At 54.6% G+C, this 20,895-nt stretch overlaps 2 protein-coding genes across 9 annotated transcripts in view; one reads left to right on the forward strand and one right to left on the reverse strand.

Moving 5' to 3' along the window:
- The window catches only part of CTXN1 (cortexin 1), a 45,130-nt gene extending 39,749 nt beyond the window's left edge, over positions 1-5,381 (forward strand). For all 5 annotated transcript variants that reach the window (XM_087769256.1, XM_087769258.1, XM_087769257.1 and 2 more), the window contains 2 exons: positions 3,141-3,254; positions 3,782-5,381. In XM_087769256.1, the coding sequence (XP_087625382.1) occupies positions 3,915-4,202 (288 nt within the window). In that variant the 5' untranslated portion in view covers positions 3,141-3,254; positions 3,782-3,914 and the 3' untranslated portion in view covers positions 4,203-5,381. The remainder of the gene's footprint in view (positions 1-3,140; positions 3,255-3,781) is intronic.
- A 1,755-nt stretch (positions 5,382-7,136) lies between these two features.
- The window catches only part of FBN3 (fibrillin 3), a 115,481-nt gene continuing 101,722 nt past the window's right edge, over positions 7,137-20,895 (reverse strand). For all 4 annotated transcript variants that reach the window (XM_087769133.1, XM_087769132.1, XM_087769134.1 and 1 more), the window contains 21 exons: positions 20,307-20,432; positions 19,952-20,068; positions 19,593-19,721; positions 18,844-18,963; positions 18,350-18,475; positions 18,111-18,263; positions 17,592-17,657; positions 17,170-17,295; positions 16,797-16,916; positions 16,223-16,345; positions 15,808-15,939; positions 15,073-15,198; positions 14,627-14,833; positions 14,248-14,373; positions 13,522-13,644; positions 13,015-13,131; positions 12,623-12,751; positions 11,924-12,043; positions 11,195-11,426; positions 10,484-10,652; positions 7,137-9,686 (listed from right to left, as the gene is read on the reverse strand). In XM_087769133.1, coding sequence (XP_087625259.1) covers positions 9,312-9,686; positions 10,484-10,652; positions 11,195-11,426; positions 11,924-12,043; positions 12,623-12,751; positions 13,015-13,131; positions 13,522-13,644; positions 14,248-14,373; positions 14,627-14,833; positions 15,073-15,198; positions 15,808-15,939; positions 16,223-16,345; positions 16,797-16,916; positions 17,170-17,295; positions 17,592-17,657; positions 18,111-18,263; positions 18,350-18,475; positions 18,844-18,963; positions 19,593-19,721; positions 19,952-20,068; positions 20,307-20,432 — 3,062 coding nt within the window. In that variant the 3' untranslated portion in view covers positions 7,137-9,311. The remainder of the gene's footprint in view (positions 9,687-10,483; positions 10,653-11,194; positions 11,427-11,923; positions 12,044-12,622; positions 12,752-13,014; positions 13,132-13,521; positions 13,645-14,247; positions 14,374-14,626; positions 14,834-15,072; positions 15,199-15,807; positions 15,940-16,222; positions 16,346-16,796; positions 16,917-17,169; positions 17,296-17,591; positions 17,658-18,110; positions 18,264-18,349; positions 18,476-18,843; positions 18,964-19,592; positions 19,722-19,951; positions 20,069-20,306; positions 20,433-20,895) is intronic.

Below are 20,895 nucleotides of genomic sequence, written 5' to 3' on the forward strand. Positions count from 1 at the left end.
GCAGAGTGAAGCACGGCTATGCCAAGGCTCCCGACTTCATCTTTTATTTGCTGGTGGGAGTAAACTGTTTGAAGGAGGAACAGATTTTTTTTGAGCAAGGTTACTCGACTGTAAATTGGAAGTAAGCAATACCCAAAATGTTAGTATCCAGAAATTGCTTTCTGGCTGACACAGAAGACTTTCTCCAGCTGCTTTCCCTAATTAGGCTCTGATTCTGCTTTGGACACTTCTTAGAATCACAGAATGGTTCGGGTTGGGAGGGACCTTTCAAGCCCATCCAGTCCATCCCCCCTGCCATGAGCAGAGACATCTTCAACCAGATCAGGTTGCTCAGAGTCCCATCCAACCTGGCCTTGAATGTTTCCAGGGATGGGGCATCCACCACCTCTCTGGGCAACCTGGGCCAGTGCTTCACCACCCTCATTGCAAAAAATTTCTTCGTTATACCCAGTCTGAATCTCCCCTCTTTTAGTTTAAAGCCATTACCTCTGTCCCCATCTTTCTTATAAGCCCTCTTTAAGTATTGAAAGGCTACAATAAGGGCTCCCCGGAGCCTTCTTTTCTCCAGGCTCTTGTGCTTTCCCAGCCATTACCTATCTCTAGGTCTTGACTCCTGGTCAAAAATCTGCAAGGACTTAAAGGGTGGAATAAGCTGGTGCTAGCAGAAGCGTCTGGGTGTCGTCCAGAGAGCGGGCTGAGTCATGCCAGTGCTGCGCGGCCCCATCTTTGCTGAGATCCCATAACCTCCCTTCGCTGCCCACTCAGATTCTCAGTTTGGAGGTGTCTGCAGTGGGAAGGGTGAGCCCTCCGTACCAGATGGCATCCTGCATCGGTAAACACTGCTCTGTACTTCTTTTTAAATAAATATCTCATTAGATATTTGCCATTCCCAAATTAACATTTAATTCGTGTTTCATACCCAGAAAAATCTCACCACAGTGTTGCTGAATTGTTGACAGTGATCCTCTTCCTTTGTGAGTTCTGTCCTTATTAAGCAATTTCCTTGCTCATGTATTCTTTTTAGTTACTAAGGGAACATGAATCTTAATAAAACTCAATCAAACGTTCCTTAAATAACAGCTGCCTTCATTTAACTGTCTTATCAGCCGTTTTTTCCTCTGTTCAAAATTCCTGGGAAATGAAGATCTGATTCTTCATACAGTAATGAAAAAGCAACACATCCCAAATGTGAGGGAAATCCTTTATCCTGAATACTATAGGATATAATACCAGGGATACTATTTAGCAGAAAATCTCATATTTTGTCGTGAATGTGCCTGTTCCTTCCTGTACTTTTGATGTGAGTCGGGCACCTCCAGATACCTGATTTGTGCTTGGGTCACTTACATTGCAGCAGGGCCTGTCCTGAGCATCTCTGGCACTGAGAGCCATGAAGGGGGATTTTCTTAACCCCGATGTGTCCATGGAAAGCGTGAATCTCCCCTGAGCAGAGAGAAGTGCAGCGGAGAGGCAGCGGTGCCCCAGCTTTCATATTGCTTTCAAAGCCCAGGGCATTCCCAAGGGCTCCCAGGGCACTAGGAGCTCTGCAAGGAGATGGAGGCTGTAGAGAGCTGCGCCTGTCCCCAAAGACCTCCGTGGAGAGGAGTGGGATGCTCTGTCCCATCAATGCTCCTCCATGGGTGGGTATTCCTCCCCTAGATAGGACCATGTGGAGCCATCACCCGCTGGCTGGGGAGGGGAGATCCAAGTGCTCTCTTGCAAGGTGGAAGCTCCTTCAGCTCAGTTCACTCATCCCCATCCTCCTGCCCTCCCTCAAGTTGCACCAGGGGAGGTTTAGGTTGGATATTAGGAAATGTTTCTTCACTGAAATGGTTATCGAGCATTGGAACAGGCTGCCCAGGGAAGTGGTTCAGTCACCATCCCTGGGGCTATTTAAAAGACGTATGGACGTGGCACTTAGAGACATGGTTTAGTGGTAGACTTGGCAGTGTTAGATTAACTGCTGGACTCGATCATCTTAAAGGTCTTTTCCAATCTAAATGATTCTATGATTCTATGATGTGATACCTGTGCTGTGGGAACCTTCTTTGCCTTATCCCTGCATCCCATGCTCAGCTGGGGATATACTGGGGGGAGGGATAAACCCCAGCATGATGGAAGCTTGGCAGTCTGAGGGACTTCTGGATGGAGTCACACTAGGGGTGGCCAACGTCCTCTTAACGTGATGCGGGATGTAGGTACCATTTCCCTTTGGGGAACTCTACTGGACACTTCCCTGCAGTAGTGTAACTATGACAAAGCAGGGCAAGGCCCCCGCTCAGCCCCAAAGGACATCTGGAGCCTCAGCAAGTAACTGGGACGGTGTCAGTGGAAGTGCCAAGACAGCTCTTTTGGGATGGTCGGTGTTTGGGGGTTCAGAGAGACCCTGGCCAAATTATTGATGCAGGGATGCCAGCTCAGGGCTCGCCACCCCCATGGGCAGGGGTGTTATGGTGGTGTTTTGTCCCAGGGGAGAGCAGGGTTGATGCTGGCTGATGGCTCAGTGTTGTGCAGACAGCTATCCAGAGAGCAGCCATGTCTGGTCTAGACACGAGAGATATGTCTGGGAAGAGAGAATACCAAATAACGGGTGAAAAGCCAGAGAGCAGCTGTGCTCACCTTATTGCTGCTCTTGCCCTTTATTTTGCTGCTGTTACATGAAATGATTTTTAAAGCCAGCAAGCACTGTTCCTCATGCTGCCCCAGGAGCTGCAGATAAAGGAAAGTGAGCAGGTCCTCAGCGTGAGTCAGAGCCGTGCTGAACCTGCTCTGGTCGGTGTCTGGGTGCCTTGGCCTTGGGACTGGGCTCTGCCTTTTCCTTTCCCCCGATATTGCTCCCGGACAGAGCCAGTATTGCTGCACGGGAGGGCAGGTGGATGCTTTTGCTGTTTCCTGGTGTGTCCAAGTGGGGCTGCTTTTTTTTTTTTTCTGGAGTCTCCACAGCACTGAGAGCACTCAGGCTCCAGGATGCTGCAAGGGGAGGTTGGTGTGGGCATTCCCCGAGGTGAACTCCATCCAGTGCTGGTCTGACAAGAGACACTGAGAACTTCAGAGGTGCCTTGTGGTGTTTTGCTATGACTCTTAGTGACTGTGGTCCTTTTAACCTCTTTTGCTATCTTTGTCCTGCTTTGCATCCCTAGCCCAAGAAAGCTGGACCCTGGAGAGCTTTTCTCAGTGACGTGGCTGTTTGGACACAGCCTCCTCCTCCTCCTGCTGCAATAGCAATGCTAGTGTCCCCATGCAACTGCAGTGAGGTAGGTGCCCTCCTTCTCCATCGGGACTCCGCTCCTTCTATGCCTGGTGCAAAACTAAAGGCAGCCATTGTGCCCAGGGAAATACAGCAGCTGGACACTTGTCCCTCAATAGGAGTGGGCAAACTCTAAGCTTGTGTCCCTCTTGGGAGAAGTTCAAGACCAGACTAGATAAATCCCTGAGCAGCCCATTCTGACTCCACAGCTGAGGTCCTTTTCAGTGTGAATTTTCCTGTGATTCGGGGCAGCTGGTCCGTAAGGGTCCTGCAGCACGAGCCTTCACAGGTGGGCACCCTCTCCAGAGGCTTGCTGGGGATTTATGACCGGAGAGGCAAGCTCTGCAACAGTGCTCTGGATTGCCCACCCACCCCATGCCTTCGTGCCCCTCACGAATGGCTTCTTGAGCTTGCTAGAAAACCAGGGATCCACTTGTGAACTTCTCTGCTCTTCCTTGCCCCTGGTTATTTAGCAGAGTTGGTGTAGCCCATGGCCAATTTCTCCTCCCTCACCATCTCTGCTTTCCCCTCCAGGAGCTCTTGGCCTGGGCAGGAGCAAACCCCGAGCTCGGCATAGCAGCACTGGTGGCTATGGAGTAACCCGTGCTCTGGGTGCGTGGGCACAGTGGGAGGCTGAAGCTGGCTGCCCGGGCACCGGCGCGGCCGAATGCGCCCTGCCCACATACTCCTCGCCTCTGCCATGAATGATGCATCGACGATGGATTATGAACTGCTCTCCCCCTCCTTGGTTGAGCACCCAGCCAGCACTGCGGGTATGGATGCTGAGCAGAAAACCGTCTTTGCCTTTGTCATCTTCCTCCTGGTCTTCTTGGTGATGCTGATGGTGCGCTGCTTTCGCATCCTGCTGGACCCCTACAGCCGCATGCCCGCCTCCTCCTGGACTGACCACAAGGAGGGGTTGGAGAGGGGCCAGTTTGACTACGCCTTGGTGTAGAGGGCAGGGATGGGGCGAGCCTGGGTGCTCTGTGTGCCTCCCACCCCAGCTGGCCCCGGCCCCGGCCCCCCCTTCCTCTGTGGTGTTGCCCCGGGCCAGCAGGGATGCTCTGGGCAGGGAGGTGAGGTCGGGCTCTTGTCCAGGGTGGGTTTTCTAGGGTTTTCTCTCTTTTCTAAGCACTTTTCAGTTCTCTTCGCAGTCTGCAGGACTCTTGGAGAGATGTGTTGGAAGGGTGATATGACTCCGCGTGGTCCCTGCTGCCCACCATGCCCCCGGGCAGCGTCGCGTGCTGCAGTGAGGGGCAGGAGGGGATGGGGCAGGGCATGGCGGGACCTGCCCTCAGCCATGGCCCACAGGGCTCCTGGTCTGGGTGGCTCTGCCTGGTGCCAGGCCAGAGCTTTGACCCCCACCTCCTCCTGCCCCCCACGTCGCCCTCATCTGTGTCCTGCGGGGAGTGCTGACCGTGGTCCAGTGCGTGCGTGTGTGTGTCGCTGTAGCTGAGCTGTGTCTGTCGGGGGTTTATAGGCACCAGACCCAAGTGCTGGCTTTGTTCCTTTCTGTGTGGCAGCCCCAAGTGCCCCCCACCCACAAGTGAGGGGGAGAGGGAGACCCCCCCCATGCGCAGCCCCCTTTTGGCATCCAGCCCTGCAGCCTGCTCTCTGCTTTACACCGTAGTGACCTGTCCCTGCCCAACTGGTGAAAATGGTCTGAGCAAGGTACAGTCATGCAGCTACCTGCAGACCTGCCTGGGTGGTCCTGCTGGGAGCCCAGGCGGGATTAAAGGTCCCACACAACACTTGGGAGGTGCTCCTCAGCCAGCCCAAGCCTGGCAGCCTCCCACTGGTAGCCCGCTCTGGCCAGTCCCTGCTCCAGCAGGATCTGGGTGGCCTCCCCACGTCCAGGGGGTTGCTGGGGGCAGCCAGCCCTTCCCTGGCCATCCTGCATCTGGGTATCAGAAGGGCTGTGTAAGCAGCCGAGGGGAAAACAAGGCTGTCCTCCTGCCCTTCTGCGGGAACCATGCCTGTTGAGCAGGGGTGCTGCAGCTAGCCACAGGGCTAGCAAAAGCCATGGTGGGTTATGGTTGTGGGCTAGTAAGAAGCTTTGTACTAAGGGATTTGAGCCCCTGGGGGAGAACCTCCTCCCTCACCATGGAAATAAAGCTGCACTGTGCTAACCCCACACAGCGCGTCCTCTGCTCTTTGACGCGTCCCAGCAGGCGCTCGGAGGAGTACCGGCCGCTCCCCGGCAGTGGTGGGCTGCCCCATCTCTCTGTCTGAGCCAAGACCCCCCCCATCTCTCAGCAGAAGCTGGAGCTGCTCTGCAGGGGGTGGGTGCCATGTGGGACAGGAGCATCACCACCAGGCCATGGTGCTGCGGGTGCCCCGTACCTGGGCACGTGCTCTGTCAGGGACATGCAGAAGGTGCTCCTTGGCCACAGCATGGCACCTGGGCCAGTGTTGGTGGGCAGGGACAGTCACAGCCTGGCCACGTCTGCTGCAGGACCCGTGGGCTGTGCCTGGTCATGTCTTCTACATCAATCTGGGGCTGCACGACGAGTGCAGCCCTGCAGGCAGCAGCCTGGTAGGTTCTGCTGCATCCAGAGGGACCTTCTGGATGTGTGGGTGCAGGTCACCCCGGAGAGTCCCCAGTGCATGAGCACTGACGTGGAGGAAGAGGCAAGGAGTCACTGCCGGGTGCTGCAGAGGAGTGGCAGGACCTGGGTACCCAAGCCCAGCGCACCCCACTTCTGCACCTCCTCTGGCACCGCTGTCCGACACAAGGCTACCACCACTCACCTACTGCCAAGCCCGGGAAACTGTTTGAGGGACGGTTTCCAGCTGTCTGAGCTCAATGGGCACAGTTTTCCTTTGCCCAGGTTTCATCGCATGATTGTGCCCCCACCCAGCCGTGCCCCTGCTCTCCCACCACCCAGTAAGGCGGTGGGCTCCCTCCCAGTCGCAGGGATGCCGCAGCCCTGCCTGCCCTCTTGTGGCACAGGGCTCTGTGTCCAGAATGGGAGGCCAAGAAGAGCTTGCTAAAAACGAGAATATTGGCCTGGAACTAGGGTTTGAACCAAACTCAATCACCTGGACCCTGACCCCTGGACACACGGCACAATCTCTGGCCAAGCATCTGTATCATCGCACACCCTACACATACCATTCACTGCACAGTCTAGGCAAGCCCTGCGTTGCATGACCTCTGCTCGGCACAACCACCGCTCAGCAAAACCACCGGCAAGCAGCAAGAATGGTGCTGCTCCTCAAAGGGGGATGAGCCAGGAGCCGAGGGTGACCACAGCAGGGACAGTGCCTTCCCTGACCACAGCACGGGCAGGTGAGCGGGGAGGACGATGGTAGCAGTAGGTTTGCCTCTGTTCTCCTGCATCCCCTCTGTCTCCTCTCCGCCAGCCCTTTTTGTGTCCCCCTCCTCCCTGTCCTGGTCCCTGTAACCTCTCCTCAGCCCAGCAGCAATGATGGGGTGCAGAGACCCCTCCGCTGGGCTCAGCGATCTGGTCTCCAGCTCTGGCATTGCTCTCCTTCCACTCGCCTTGCTGGGAGAGAGCAAAGGATCAGGACAGGCTTTGCTGATGCGTCTGTCCCTCCTGCCTCATCTGCCTTCTGCTCTGAGGCTTCGGGAAGGACCCCAAAGCCCCCATCGGTGCCGAGACACGCAGGGGTGGGAGAGCTGGGTGAGGCTGTAAGGGTGAAACTGTGTCCCTGAGGAGCACAGAGGAGGAACCAGCTTGGGCTCCCTCCGTGTTGGAGCTAGGACAGGTCCTGCCACGCTCCCAGGCTGCCTCCGATGTGGCCTCCCCGCTGCACCTCAACCCTGGCAGACGGGCACGGTGCTGCCCAGATGAGGAGGAAGACACAGAACCACTTAACCCAAAATAATTTTATTGTTGCTGTTGCTTCTGATACAAAAAGGAATTCCACAAAGAGCCACCTCTCTGTGCGGGACAAGGGGGCACAGGTCTTGGGTTTCAATGCTTCCCCCCAAAAAAAACCAACCAGCAAGAAATGTCAATACAAAAAAAACACCGCACCAGAGAGGAATGAAGGAAACCTTGAACATTTTCATTTGAGACTTTTGGCTCAACACACACACACAAACCCATCTCTGCTAATTTATTATTATTAATAGTTTTTTTTTTTTTTTAAAAAAAAGCACCTGTTGGCAAAACAAAACCAAACCAAAACAAAATAATAAAAAAACCCCCAAACATCAGGCCACCCATCCTGTCACAAGCTCTGGGACTCTTGCAAAATCCAGAGTCTGGAGCTGCATTATGCAAAAGAGTTTTCAAGTTTGACATTAGCCCAAATACAGTATACATACACTTCCCCCACCCCATGCGGCGGCAGCGTACCAGGAAAAAAACAATCCCCCCCCAAGTACCAAAAAAAGCTACAGGAATATGCACTCCTCACAACAACGAGCAATCATAACTTTGGTGGTTATACATAAATATGAAAGGGTGGATGGATACAGTGCACTAACGCTGACGATTCAATACCAGCACCAGCTTCTGAAAGCTGAAAGCACCTTGGATTTGTTGGTAAGGTAGTCTTGTGTGTCACCAGAGTGAATTAGCACCTTTCTCTCCTGTGGTGATGCACAGGGTTGATGCAGAACTGAAAACAGATTCATGCAAAACTAGGAAATGGCATTGCAGAGACCAGGTGTGTGAAGAACACTCTTGAGGGAGGAAGAAAAGCCCACCTGGACAGAATGGTCTGGACAGGCTACTCAAGGCAGCAGGGAGACCTCAATTCACTTAATTAACATTTTCCAGACTCTTTTTAGTGCATTTCGTTTGTCTGCATTAACCAGAGACGGTCCATCTCGGTTGTCCCCTTGGACTGACCAAGATGTATGCGACAACCAGAGGGGAGCGACTTGCAGCCCCCGTTTTCAGAAGTGCTCCTGACTGGGGGAGTCTGGCCATAAGCACCGGAGTCGCACAGATGGGGTGGCTCAGAGTCAAGGACCGTTTGCAAAATGAAGCTCTGGCTGTCCTTGCCTCTTTCTTCCTGCCAGGCTGCAGAGACCACCCCATCCCCATCTCGCTCCTGCTGGTGGGAAACTTTTCACAGGATTTTCAAACACTCACAGCGGTGGTGGCCAAGAAATCTGCCCCTGCAGCATGCCAGATACTGCCAAGCCCTCCATCCCCTCTGGCATGGGAAGCATCCAGATGCTCTCTACCAGACTCATGACATTTTTCCTGCCAGCTTATTTTGTCCAACCACATTCAATGATGAAATTATTTGCCTTTCCCCAGAGCTCCTCCTCATTTATAGGAGGACACCTTAACCCCTGGACTTGCTGGAGCTCTGGAAAAGCCCTTCCAGCTCCAATCTTTGGAGGGTGTGCATGTGTTTAGCATACCACAGTGTGAAAATCCTAAGTTCCCTACAGAAGCCTGTGGTCCTGTGGCCTGGCTGCTTCGTGATGTGAGGTTAGCAACCTGAACTGCCCCTTCACTCAGAGGTGACCTTTTCTGTTTGACGGAGGAGCCCAAAAGGACCAGAGGACATGGAGAGGACAGACAGAGACAGAGCACAGCCAGTGTAGGTATGGGATGGTTTCTGCAGCACCATCAGGACAATGCAGAAGCAAAGGAGGAACAAGAGCTGTTGGGAAATGCACTAATACCACACCGTGCCATAGCTCCTTCCAAAGCTGCCCCCAGCCCCCTCTCACATCTCCTGGGCTGTGGGGTGATGTTTGGCCTGTGACCATGAAGGGCAGGCAGCTTCCCCATGGTACTGCCCTTGCCAGCTCAGACTAACAGTATCTTGGTTAAAGGCAGGAGCTGAGCAGTGGGAGGGAGTCCCTGCTAACAAGGTTTGAACCTTTGGCAAAGCTTTCATGAGCTCTTTTGCGGTGTGGCTTGGTTTTGACTCAAGCACCCCATGGAGCGGAGTATCCCTGCATGGCCAAGGTGAGTGCTGAGCCCAGAGGGACATTTCCCATCAGTTGTACAGTGCAGTGGGGGAGGTGGTGGCAGGGGGTGCAGCGAGAGAAGAGGCAGTTGTTTCCAGGTGTGGATGGCAAGGCTAAGGACTGTACTGTCGGTTGGGTGGGTGGATCTCATGGATGTTAGTAGAGCTGGAGCTGGAGCTTCATCCTCAGTGCTTGGCCCAGCTCCCCTGCTAAGTAGTTGAGGTGGTTCTTGGCCTCTAGTTTCTGCAGTTCCCTCTTGCGGTACAGGGGCACGCTCACGATTTCCAGCAGGTAGGTGCCAGGCACTATTTTCTTGCGGCTGAGGTGCAGGTAGCTGAGCCCCTCTTTTTGGTGGATGCGGAAGTAGCCATCCTCATTCCCGTGGGAGATGAGGTACCGCACACGGTTCTCCAGGGGCTCCACGGCTGGCAGGAGCTCCAGGATGTGCTCCTTGTGAGCCAGGTCAGAGAGGTTCAGCATCATGGACAAAGGAGCATCCACATCCATGCTGGCCAAGTTCACAGTGTGATCCTTTGAAAGGAACCAGGCACGTTACTTACAGATACCAAGAAAAGCTCATGGCCAGGTGAAGGAGGACTTGATTTAGAGGAGTTCTGCCCCAAGGGCTGCCCCAAAGCAGCTCTGAGAAGTGGCTACAACTTCTACGATCCTTGCTTCCCTTCAAGTGTTTCTTGGTACCCTGTTTGTGTCTCTGAGACTGAACCAGCCAGTACACAGCCCTCATCTTCAGGGGAAGAACCAATAAATTCAGGGGCATTTTCCCCCCGAGGCCTGAAGGGCCCATAGCGACATCCCAGTCCAATCTGTTCTGCCCAGGCCTGTGAAATTCTTGGGGGAGCTTTGGACAGAGGCCAGGACTTCCCTTCAAGAAAGAACCTGAATTTATAGTGACAGGTCCAGTCTGGAGTCAGACAGCAAGTGCTGACAGTCCTCTATGGCCCTATGGGAACTGCTTCCCCGCCAGCTCCCCTTGCAAGGAAATATATGTGCTTTATTTCTTGGTTGCATGCATTTCCAGACATTTGTGGCCAAACCACACAAGTGTGTGTCACTTAAGATTGTCCTGACCTTCTCTAACGTATTGTGAAAGACCTTTCATTTCTGCAAGGACTTCTGGACTCAGTGGCATCCACAAACACCCAAGCACCCAGCATGGGCAGGTACAGAGTGAGCTGCTCTCTCTGTCTGGACTGAGGCAGCCCCACAGGAATGGGCACACTGCACGGGATCCACCCCAGGCAGCCAACCCCCAAGTGACCCAGCTCTTGCCTTCCTCCACCCCATCCAGGATGCCATGGATTTCTTACCTGGTGCTTCTCAGTGCCATTGACACTGCGTCGCTGCCGACCCCTCTTGGGGTAGCCATTTATCTTGCACTCATAGCAAGTTTCAGGGGAGAGCAGGTTGTCTTCATCTTCTTCTTGGGGGGCAGGAAGGTAGGAACCTTTCCCAAAACCCAAACCAGAAATACAGTGTCTGGTGGCAGAAGAGCAGAGAGACCCATCTCAGATTCATGCTTCAAGGAGGAAATCTTACCATTGCCCTCACAGGTTCTCCGTGTGGCTCCCAGAAACACGTGGAGGATCATGCCTGGGTATAGGACGTGGCTTGTACAGAATGACTTGTACACAGGACGTGCCTGAGAGAGATCAGGACACATCTTGTTTAGATGTGGCCAGTAGGTTTAATCTGTCTGCACCCTGGACTAGATGGATCTGCAGAGCATCTGTTACAGTGCTAGCAGCTGCACTAACCATTGGATTAGTGAAATGGAAGAGGAGATGCACATTAGCATGAGGATCTTTGATGGGTGAGGAACAGACTGGCATGGAGAAGCTGAGGACTCACGTGGGAATGGGAGCTCACTGGCTCCTGGGGCCCCTTCAAATTGTATTGGTGGCAGAGAGCAGAAGCGTGGGGATGGAGCATGCCTGGGAGCACCATGTGCTTGGCAGCCTGCAATATCCCCCAGGAACGTACAGGTGCCTGGGGAGACTACCTGCTGGCTGCTCTCTTACCCTTGTCCTGCTCGGAAGTAACCTCCAGGACAGCCGCAGAGATAGCCTCCGTCTGTGTTGGAGCAGCCGTAACTGCAGGGGCTGCCGCCTGCCGAGCATTCATCCACATCCTGGCACCCACCAAAGGCTTGGTCAAAATCAAAGCCAGACGGGCAGACGCACTTGAAACTTCCCAGAGTGTTGTAGCAGGAGGCAGAGCCGCAGGCGGTGGGGCTGGAACACTCGTTTTCATCTGCACCCAAAGACAGCAGAACTGGTCAGAAGCTTGGTGGAAGGGAGCTCCTGTGCTGCTGGCGCTTCCCACCCGCCACGGCCAAGTAAATCTGCCCATGGCCATCGCTGAGCTGGCAGCAGGCTCCCTTCTCCTGGCTCCCTGGTGAAACCTCATCCCATGCAGGTCCCTGAAGGCCTTGATTTTTTTATCCTCCCACAATGTAGGGAGCTGCTGGTGTCAGAAGCACTGGGAGCTCATCACTCTGCAGAGCAGCTGCCTGATGGTCGCTGTTGCAGAGAGAACCTGGGGCAGTGCAGTCAGGGCAGGGGCACCATCTCTGGGCACAGGCACCATCTGTCTCTGGGGCAGGAAGCTCAGTGCTGGGTTTGCGGAGATGAACCCAGAATCCAGTGTCAGAGACAGCCAGGGGTGGCTGGAGAGGGACTCGGGGCTTAGCCGCCCTCTATCCCCCACCCCACAGCTACAGCATACAAGAGCCCCCATCCCACACTCACCCACACACTGATTCCACTGGTAGTGCTGCACGTAGCCCTGCGGACAGCCGCAGCGGTAGCCTCCGAGCACGTTCTGGCAGCCATGCTGGCACCGATGGTTTCCATCACACTCGTCCACATCTGCAGCAACGTAACACAGATGGTGGTGAGACAACTTCTCCCTGTCCTGTGGGCAGTGCTGGCTGCACAGGGACCAGCATCCCTGAGGGTGTTCGTGTGGGTGGGCGGTTCTTCTGACTAATTATATCTCTGCAGCTTGGACTTGAATAACACCCTCAGCCCCAAGGTCCACATACATCCCCTTGCAGCCCCTGCTTGGATGTTTTTTGATTTAAGGTCTGGCCTGGCCCATAACCAGATCTGCTTCAGGCTGCCTGTGCTGAACATAGGCTTTTCTTTAGCACAGCACATGGTGGGTTTTGGCCGGCATGAGATACAGGACCATTCCTTTCCCACCTTAGGCTGCTCTGGTTGCAGCACCAAGACCTTCATCTACTTGTCCAAGAGACAGCGTTTCTCCAGGCAGGTCATGCACTGACCTCTCCTTTGCACCAGGGCTTCCCGTGTGGGTTTCTGCTGCCCCACAGTAAGGAGCAGTCCCTTCTTGGTGGGACTGAGCTGCCTTAGAGACTGTGAGTGAACTAGGAACTCCTCCATGTGGAACATGTGTCCGCCAAAGCCCCAGAGACACAGACCCACCTTCACAGTTGACACCAGAGCTGTCCAGGGAGAATCCTTTCTGACACTCGCAGTTGTAGCTGCCTGGCGTGTTCAGACACTGTCCTTTGGCTCCACACAGAGAGGGCTGAGCTGTGCACTCATTATTGTCTGCAAAACACCGGCAGCCACTTGTAAGTTCATCCCCAACGATGTGGCTGTGCGCAGCTTTGCAGACAGCTACCTTGCATCGTGGAGCTTAGCCCAGTCTGAGTAGCAGACAGACAAGTCAGATGCACAACCCCAGGCCGACTGGCGAAGGGCAGTGCTCTACAGCCAGAGCTGGAGGGCTGGAAAGACTCTCCTGGGCTTAAAGCTAACCCATGGGGACCTTGCTGGTGCTGTATAGCAGAGCAGCAAATGCCTCTACTCACCGATGCAGGATGAGTGGTGCTGAGTGAAGCCTGGGGGGCATTTGCAGTTGAATCCTCCGATAATGTTCACACAGAGGAACTGGCAGTTGTGCTGCTTGGTAGAACATTCATCCAAGTCTAAAGCAACAAGCACAAGAATACATGTCTCAATTTATCTTACTGAGTTATCTTATCTTTGTGGTCTGAGTCTGTGACACCCAGATGTACACGGTGAAACACCATGGTCCTGGGCAGACCAGGACCTGTCACAGACCAGCCTCAGGAACAGCATGCACAAAATTCTGACATGAGAATCACAAGTCCAGGGAGCCTCTTCCCACCTCCACTGCTGGTCTTACACAGCCACATTTGGAAGATGCAGAGATTTTTCTCTGCCTCTCCTATAATCCACAAATCCCAGACTCTCCCAGACTCTTGACTGCTCTGGCACGTGTTAATCAGCTCTTGCCATCCCCCCTGCTGCCAGAGATGAGGCAGTGTCTCTGCTGCCTTCTCCTGGATGAATACCTTTGCAGATCTTCCCATCCTCTTGCAGAATGTACCCTCGGGGGCAGGAGCACTGGTAGCTGCCTTCTGTGTTCTTGCAGATGAAGTTACACGGCTTCGGGGACTGGTTACACTCATCCAAATCTAGACTCGAGAGACAAGACACATCAGCATTCGCAGGTTATGCTGCTGGGCTGGGTCCCCACCAGCCCTTGGACCACACAGTCTACCAAGGGGCTCCTGAATACAAGGGGATCCCAGGTTTCTTGGCCCCACATCACTAGGTGGTCAGATGGCCCTATGGATCCTGGCACTCCCTGCCCCAGATAAATGCATCTTTTCCACTCTCCAGGAAGCAGGGGAGCCGAGACAGGGGCTTTGAGGGAGCACCTTCTTTGAGCTAGCACAGCAAATCTAGGAGGTCTCCTGCAGGTAAAGAGGTGAATCACCTCCCTGCTCAGATATGGGATGTTGTGTGCCCTGGTGGATCTGAGTGACATCTTTTGCGGCCCCTTCCTAGCTGAAGAGATGGGTGGATGCTCCTCCTGAGTACTGGGAACATCAGGGATCAGGCCAGCCCTGTACTTCTGGAGCTTTGTCACCTCTGCCCAGCAGGCAGTAGCAGCCATGGCTCTGACAAAGCCCATGGGGTTACAGGACCCTCTCTTTGCATGCTGCAAAGTAGGGGTGGAAGCCTTCCAAGGCCAAGGGCTGTCCAGAGACATGGGTTTCCTTCTCCCCACTCACCCACACAGGCTGTGCCTGTGATATCCGCGGTGTAGCCCAGCCTGCAGTGGCAGCGGAAGGAGCCGATGCTGTTGATGCACTGTCCGTTCTTGCAGAGGTTGGGCAGTACCTTGCACTCGTCGATGTCTGTGGGAGGGAGGGAAGGACCTGTTAGTGCCAATGCTGCCTTTGTCCCCATGCTCCTGTGCCAGGGCAGCTCAGACTCTCTCTGGGAGCCAGACACTACATTCAGGGGGTTGTAAGATAATGTCGCAGAGGCTTCTTTTCTGCTCCAGGCACTGTGTAGGTCTGTCCCAGCCAGTTCCCAGGGGAATTCTGCCTGTACCCACATCTCTGCTTTCTCCCTTTTGCATTGAAGGTGATTTGGGCCCCAGCTCACCTCTCCCATCAGTGGAGTACCCTGGCCCATGAGGACACATTTTCTTGTACTGGGCGGTTCCAGGAAGGGGGCAGAGCTCACACTGGGGGCCCCAGCTGCGCCCACTGTTGCAGCAGCACTCAGATTTGGTGACCAGGTTGCGGTTGGTGGAGGACATCTGGCACATGGTTTGCAGCACTTCAGTGAAGCAGAATCCCTGGCGAGTGTCTGGACAGAGAGAGTGGGGATACAAGGTCAGGCTCTGAGTCAGTGTCAGCACCAGGGATAACCCAGCAGCCTGTCCAGCCCGTGCCAGTTCCAGCGCGGAGGGTAGTGTGGTTTGGATAATGCTAAAGGTAAAGGTGATGCTCCAACAATCTTTCTGCTCAGAAACCCTGAAACACGTGAAAAGCATCATCTGCTACTAAAGAGAGGCTGCTCAAGACCCACCAGGACTTGGTAATTACCAATACACTCTGTGCCAGATGGGCTGACTTCAAAACCTTCATTGCAGTCACAGCGGTAACTTCCCACCGTGTTGATGCAGCGGCCATTGGGGCAGATTCCAGGTTTGGTGCGACACTCGTTCTCATCTAGGAAGGAAGGAACCACAACGAGCTGTGGTGAGGCATAGGACAAATTTCAGCTTTTCATGAGTCGCCACGCTACCACTCAGCTTGAAACACCCTCCCATAGTCCTTGAGGACCACTTCCACATCCTTAGGCAGCTGAGAAACATCCAACTGCCCTGGACCTCTCCCAAAGCAGGGTGGCTGAGTACCGGCTTCCCTGATTTGCACATTCTCCGCCTGCAAATGGCCAAGCTGCTGAGCTAGGAGTGGAGCTGGGCTCACTCTGCATCCCTGCTGTGCCTAATACTGCGCAGGTCTGGGCTGTCCAGCACTGGCCCTTCCAAAAGCAGCTCAGTGCAAAGAAGCTTGACAAAAACATGGAAAGACGGAAGAGAAAGGACACATGACATAACGCTGTGTCACTCTGTGCTGGAACTGTGTAGACCCGTGGGTCCAGAGATGAACAGAGGTTTTGTGTGTGTAGGCATCTGGTAGGACATAGAGGAAGTTCTGGGAAACCCTGGGGAGAAGCAGTTTGACAGAAGGACATAAAATAAAGATACATGGACAATGCCTAGAAGAGGATGGTCTCCAGCCACTGGGAACCCCTCCCAGCCTAGTCCTTGGTACCTGTGCAGCCCTCTCCATCAGGCCTGCGCTGCATTCCTGGTGGGCAGATGCACATGAAGGTGCCAATGAGATTCTTGCACAGCATCCCTCGAGACTCGCAGTCGTGCAGTCCCTCTGCACACTCATCCAGATCTGCAACAGAGAATCTCATAAGACTTATGTCCAACCTGGCAGCTCTGTAGGGGCAACTAGGAACTGAGTGCTCATATCTGCACCGCTCCGCCAGCCCCTGCTGCCTTGGTCCAGGCTGGCTGGCACACAGCATAGACACCAAGGTAGGTGCAAGTGAGCACAAGCCCAGAGATGCCAGCGCAGAAGTCCTGCCTTCTCTTTGTACAGCACCAGAGACCAGCTAAGCGCAGGGGCCTGGGGAGGGTGTGGGAGCTCCCCTGATGGGTACAGAAGGGGATTTTACCTCTGCACATTCTTCTGTCTTCTCGGAGGGCGTATCCAGATGGGCAGGTGCACTCGTAGGAGCCAAAGGTGTTGATGCAGCGGAAAGCACAGAGCAGGGGGTTCAATGAGCATTCATTGATATCTGGGAGGCAGGAGAGAGGAGGGAGCTCGACTCTGTGCTCTCAGCAGAGTCAGCTGGGCAGTAATGGTGGTGGACCTCCCCAGGACAGACTCCCCCCTCCCCGTGTATTCATCTCATGAGAACTTTATTCCACCAGGGCTTCCTGTCATGGTCTTCAGCTGCAGAGGGACAGACACCTGGTGTCTCAGCGGCTTTGATGGGGACAGGGTCCTGGCTCCTTGGCGAGGTAGCTCCTGCATTTAGGCAGGTCTCCATACCTCTCCCTGGGCTCCAGCCTCAGGGAAAGCTGATGGGGACCAGTGCTGATGTACACACTCACGTGGAGATGAGCCCCACACAGCTTTTCTGCACTGTCCATTGGAGGCTGACCTGACTGCTGCTCACCCAGCGGGGTCACACACGTAGCCCAGTATGCAGTGGGGGTGAAGGGGTTGCCCCACAGCAGCATTACCTTCACATGTCATCATGGGACCTGGCTCAAAGCCCTCATCACAGGCACACTCGAAGCCTCCCACCACGTTGGTGCAGGTGCCGTTGCCACAAGGGTTGCCAATGGAGCACTCATCGGTATCTGGAGGAAGCCAGGACCATGTTAGGTGGATGAGTTAGATAGGAAAGGTGCAGGCTGGTCTCTTCTTGCAGCCAGAGCATTCAAACAAGCCCAGCAAAGCCAGGAGCCAGGGGTAAAAAGCAAAGGGACAGGGGAGAAGCAAGTTCCTTCTCTCCACACGCGCACACACGCGCAGGCACACACATGCTCGTAGCCTCTGACATAAGGAGGATAAAAGCAAGAGGAAGCAGGTGGTCCCCATGCAGACCCTTACCCACGCAGTTGACTCCTGTGTAGTCCAGGTTGTACCCGAAGGGGCACTCGCAGCGGAAGGACCCGTCAGTGTTAATGCAGGCTCCATTTATGCAGACACCCAGGTTCTCTGAGCATTCATTAACATCTAGAAGGGAAACCAAGGCAATGAAACCTCATGTCAGCATGTAACCAGAAACATATCCCTGTCCCCTCAGGGCTGATCCTGCAATCCCAGACACTCCCTCTCCAGAGCTGGGGGCTGAACCTTTGGTCAGCAGCCAGAGACTGTGAGCTTGGGAGGGCACCCAGTCCTATGTCCCTGCCCTCCTGCCACTGGGATTCAACCCTACACTCCAGATAGCCTAACCTGGGTTGCTTCTAAGCACCGCCCAACCCCCCAAAAACCCCCAAATTTCTTCTCATCCCTAGATCAGACCTTACCTTCTCGGGTGTCACCTGGGCCTGGGATGGCTCCATGGCCATATGGACACAGCTCCTGGAAGGCAACTGGAAGAAAGCAGAAAAGTGAGATATGCTTACAACTGCTTCTACTCACAGAAGCTGAAATGTGCTTTGGAGGTTTCTAGTGCATGACTGAGAGCTTGACAGCTCACTGCCCATGGGAGGCCACAAAACCCCAGCTGGTTGGAAAACATCTCTGCTTGCCTTGGATCTGGAAGCACTGAGATGCTTTTGCCTTATCTAAAGCCCTGCAGAGAACTGAGAGCAGATCCAAAGCAGAAATAAGCCTGACTGGTTGCTGGACACCCAGGGAATACTGCAGTCCAGTAAGGGCTACTAGGTTTTAAGGCAGTACTCTCTAGATGGAGGACCCCCACTTTGCTCGACAGCTTGCATTGCTGGTTGTCTCGCCTGACCTGCACACCTTCCCCACACTCTGCGTACGTCGGAGACACACACAGCCATCTCTCCCGTGGAGCTAGGTCCCGGCACACCCACCGTTTCCTTCCTGCGGGCACAGCTCACAGGGGTCTCCCCAGCCTTCTCCTGGCATCTTGCTGCAGCAACACCGAGCCTTGGTGGTGTTGAAGGCCTTGGGGACAGAGCACTTTCCGTTGTCAAAGCGAGTGAAGCAGAAGCTTTGGCGAGTATCTGTAGGAGGATGGGGAAATGCACAGGTCATTGCAGACATCCAGGGGGGTTATGCTCCCCTCCCCGCCATGATGAGCTGCACTCACCGAAGCACCGTCGGCCGTTATCAGACAGCACAAAGCCTGGAGGGCAGACACACTGGAAGCTGCCAGGGGTGTTGGTGCATGTCCCGAAAAGGCAGATGTTGGGCTCCTCTTCACACTCATTGATATCTGGGAGCACCAGGGACATACTACTTACAGAGCAGCCAAAGGTCACTCCTTTCCTCATTGCATTAAAACCAGCTATCTGTGATGTCTGGGGAGCTCTGACGCCTGCAGGACATCACCCTGGCCCAAATCCTTAACCCACCCTCAGGACAAATGGAACAACGAACAGGCCAGGGCACAGCAAAACCACGGAGCCTCCTCCATCATGGGAGCAGGCCTTGCCTTGCTCCGTGTCCAATTGCTTTCAAGAAGATATTGAGGGGTGGTGATGCATGCCCCAGCCCCCTCAGGAAGAACATGGTTGTTCTGGGAATAGTCCAAGGTGACCACATGCTGTGCTGGAAATGGAGGAGGCAGAGAGCCAACATTACCGATGCAGTTGTCGTTCTGCACCTCGTACCCAGGGGGGCAGATACAGCGGAAGGAGCCCTCCAGGTTCTGGCAGGTGCCGGGGGAGCAGGTCCCAGGCAGGCTCACGCACTCGTTGATGTCTGCAGAGGAGGTGAAATAAGTGATAGTGTCTGTGCTCAGCTCAGAGGACTTGGGTGCAGGGTACCTTGCTGCACCCAGGCCCTACCTTCAGCTGCACCCTGCTTTGCCCAAAAGATGCAAGGGAAGCAGATAAGACATTTTCCAAGATGCTCTACCTTGGGAACATGGACTCAGCCCTGCAGGACCTGGTGCTGCAGGAGGCAGAGTGGACACAAGTAGCCAGTGTACAACGTGCCTGTCTGTCCCCGCAGCCCCTGCCTGCAGGATAGCTCCCAAGGCATCCTTGGTACAGCTCTGCATGCTTTAGGGGCATGGACAGGACAATGTTTCTCCTCGCTGCCTGCAGGTCTCAGCACATGGAAAGGGACTGACTTGACTATTCCCTGCATTGCTGGAAGGGAGGTGCAGACATAGTGGGGCCCAGTCCAGCTCTCCATGGGCAGTCAAATGACCAGGCTTTGGCTCCAGAGGACTTGGGGCCTTGTGAGCGCTTCTGGAGAGTCCACTGCTCAGTTGCCTCCGATGGGATCAGCTTGGGGACCATGTCTCATAGCACTGCACAGTGCCAGCCGTGCCATCATACAGCTCAGCCCGCTGAGAAGGGCCAGCCTGCTGCCCGGACACTCACCTACGCAGTTCTTCCCATCAGGGGTCCGGTCATACCCCTCTTGGCACAGGCACTGGAAGGAGCCGATGCTGTTGATGCACTGGCCGTTTCGACACACCTGCCCCACCAGGGATGAACACTCATCAATGTCTGTGGGAGGGAAATGATAAGCACAACGGGAAGAGATATGCACAGCCTGTGAGTGTCAGTGTGCCGCCTTAACCAGCCCTACACCTCTGACACATACAACCACCCCTACAGCCACTGCCAGGTGACACCCAGAGCTGACCCCCTGTATGCCACTGCGTGACACTCCATGCCCCACAGCCGTTGCCACGTTGACCCCAGCCAGCTATCCATGTGGATTTCACGCAGCTCACCCATGCAGTCGTTATTGTGCGTTAGCTCAAAGCCAGGGAAGCAGAGGCAGTTGTAGGAGCCAACTGTGTTCTTGCAGGTCCCATTTCCACAGGGCTGTCGGTCACACTCGTCAATATCTGCAGAGAGAAGGTCACGGCTGATTCAGGGGCTGAGTGAGCTGAGAGCCACTGCCTTGAGTGTGCAGACAGGGTCCAGGCAGCTGCACAGCACTCCTGTGGCTTGCAGGGACAGCCTGGGATCAAGAGGACACAGTGGCCCTTGGCTGTCCTTGGCACTACCCAGCACGTGCTGGAGAGAGCTCACGTCCATCCTGATATCTGATTCACATGGCAGGACTGCAGCAGTCACACTGACCCATGCACATGGTCTGCTCCCCCGTGGCCTTGAAGCCATTGTGGCAGATGCAGACGTAGCTGCCCTCCGTGTCAACGCAGTCCCCGTGGCTGCAGACATTGGGGATCTCCTGGCATTCGTTGCGACCTAAAACAAAGCAAAGTGGGCACTGGTGAGCAGAAGGGATGGACCAAATGGGAAAAGCCAAGGCACTGGCCTTCTGCAGACCCCTGCCTGCTGGTGGGAAGCTGCGTCTGTGAGCAGCAGCACAGCAGAACGGGGTCTTGGTTTTCTGAGAGGTGGCTTCACAGAGAACAAGATTTATGCACTGCCATCTCTAAAAAAAAGAAATTTAATTGGAGAAGATGGCCTGAGCTGCCAGACTAAAGCTGCACTTCACAGTGACCTTTTCTCATCCCTCAGGAGCCCACAATCCCTGGGAATTATTCCAAAAGTACAGGTATGCCATAACCACAGCACAGCCAGGCTGTAGTCCCCAGGCTTGACAAAAGACCAGGAACCCATGGACGGGACGGGCATGTCCTTCATCCTGTCCTTCCTTGGGTCCACACATGGTGGTCTGCAAAACCACCCGAAGAGCCTAGGCAGG

This window comes from Nipponia nippon, unplaced genomic scaffold (assembly GCF_047370975.1).
Source record: "Nipponia nippon isolate SJK-2023a ecotype South Korea unplaced genomic scaffold, ASM4737097v1 scaffold_31, whole genome shotgun sequence".
NCBI classification, from domain to species: Eukaryota; Metazoa; Chordata; class Aves; order Pelecaniformes; family Threskiornithidae; genus Nipponia; species Nipponia nippon.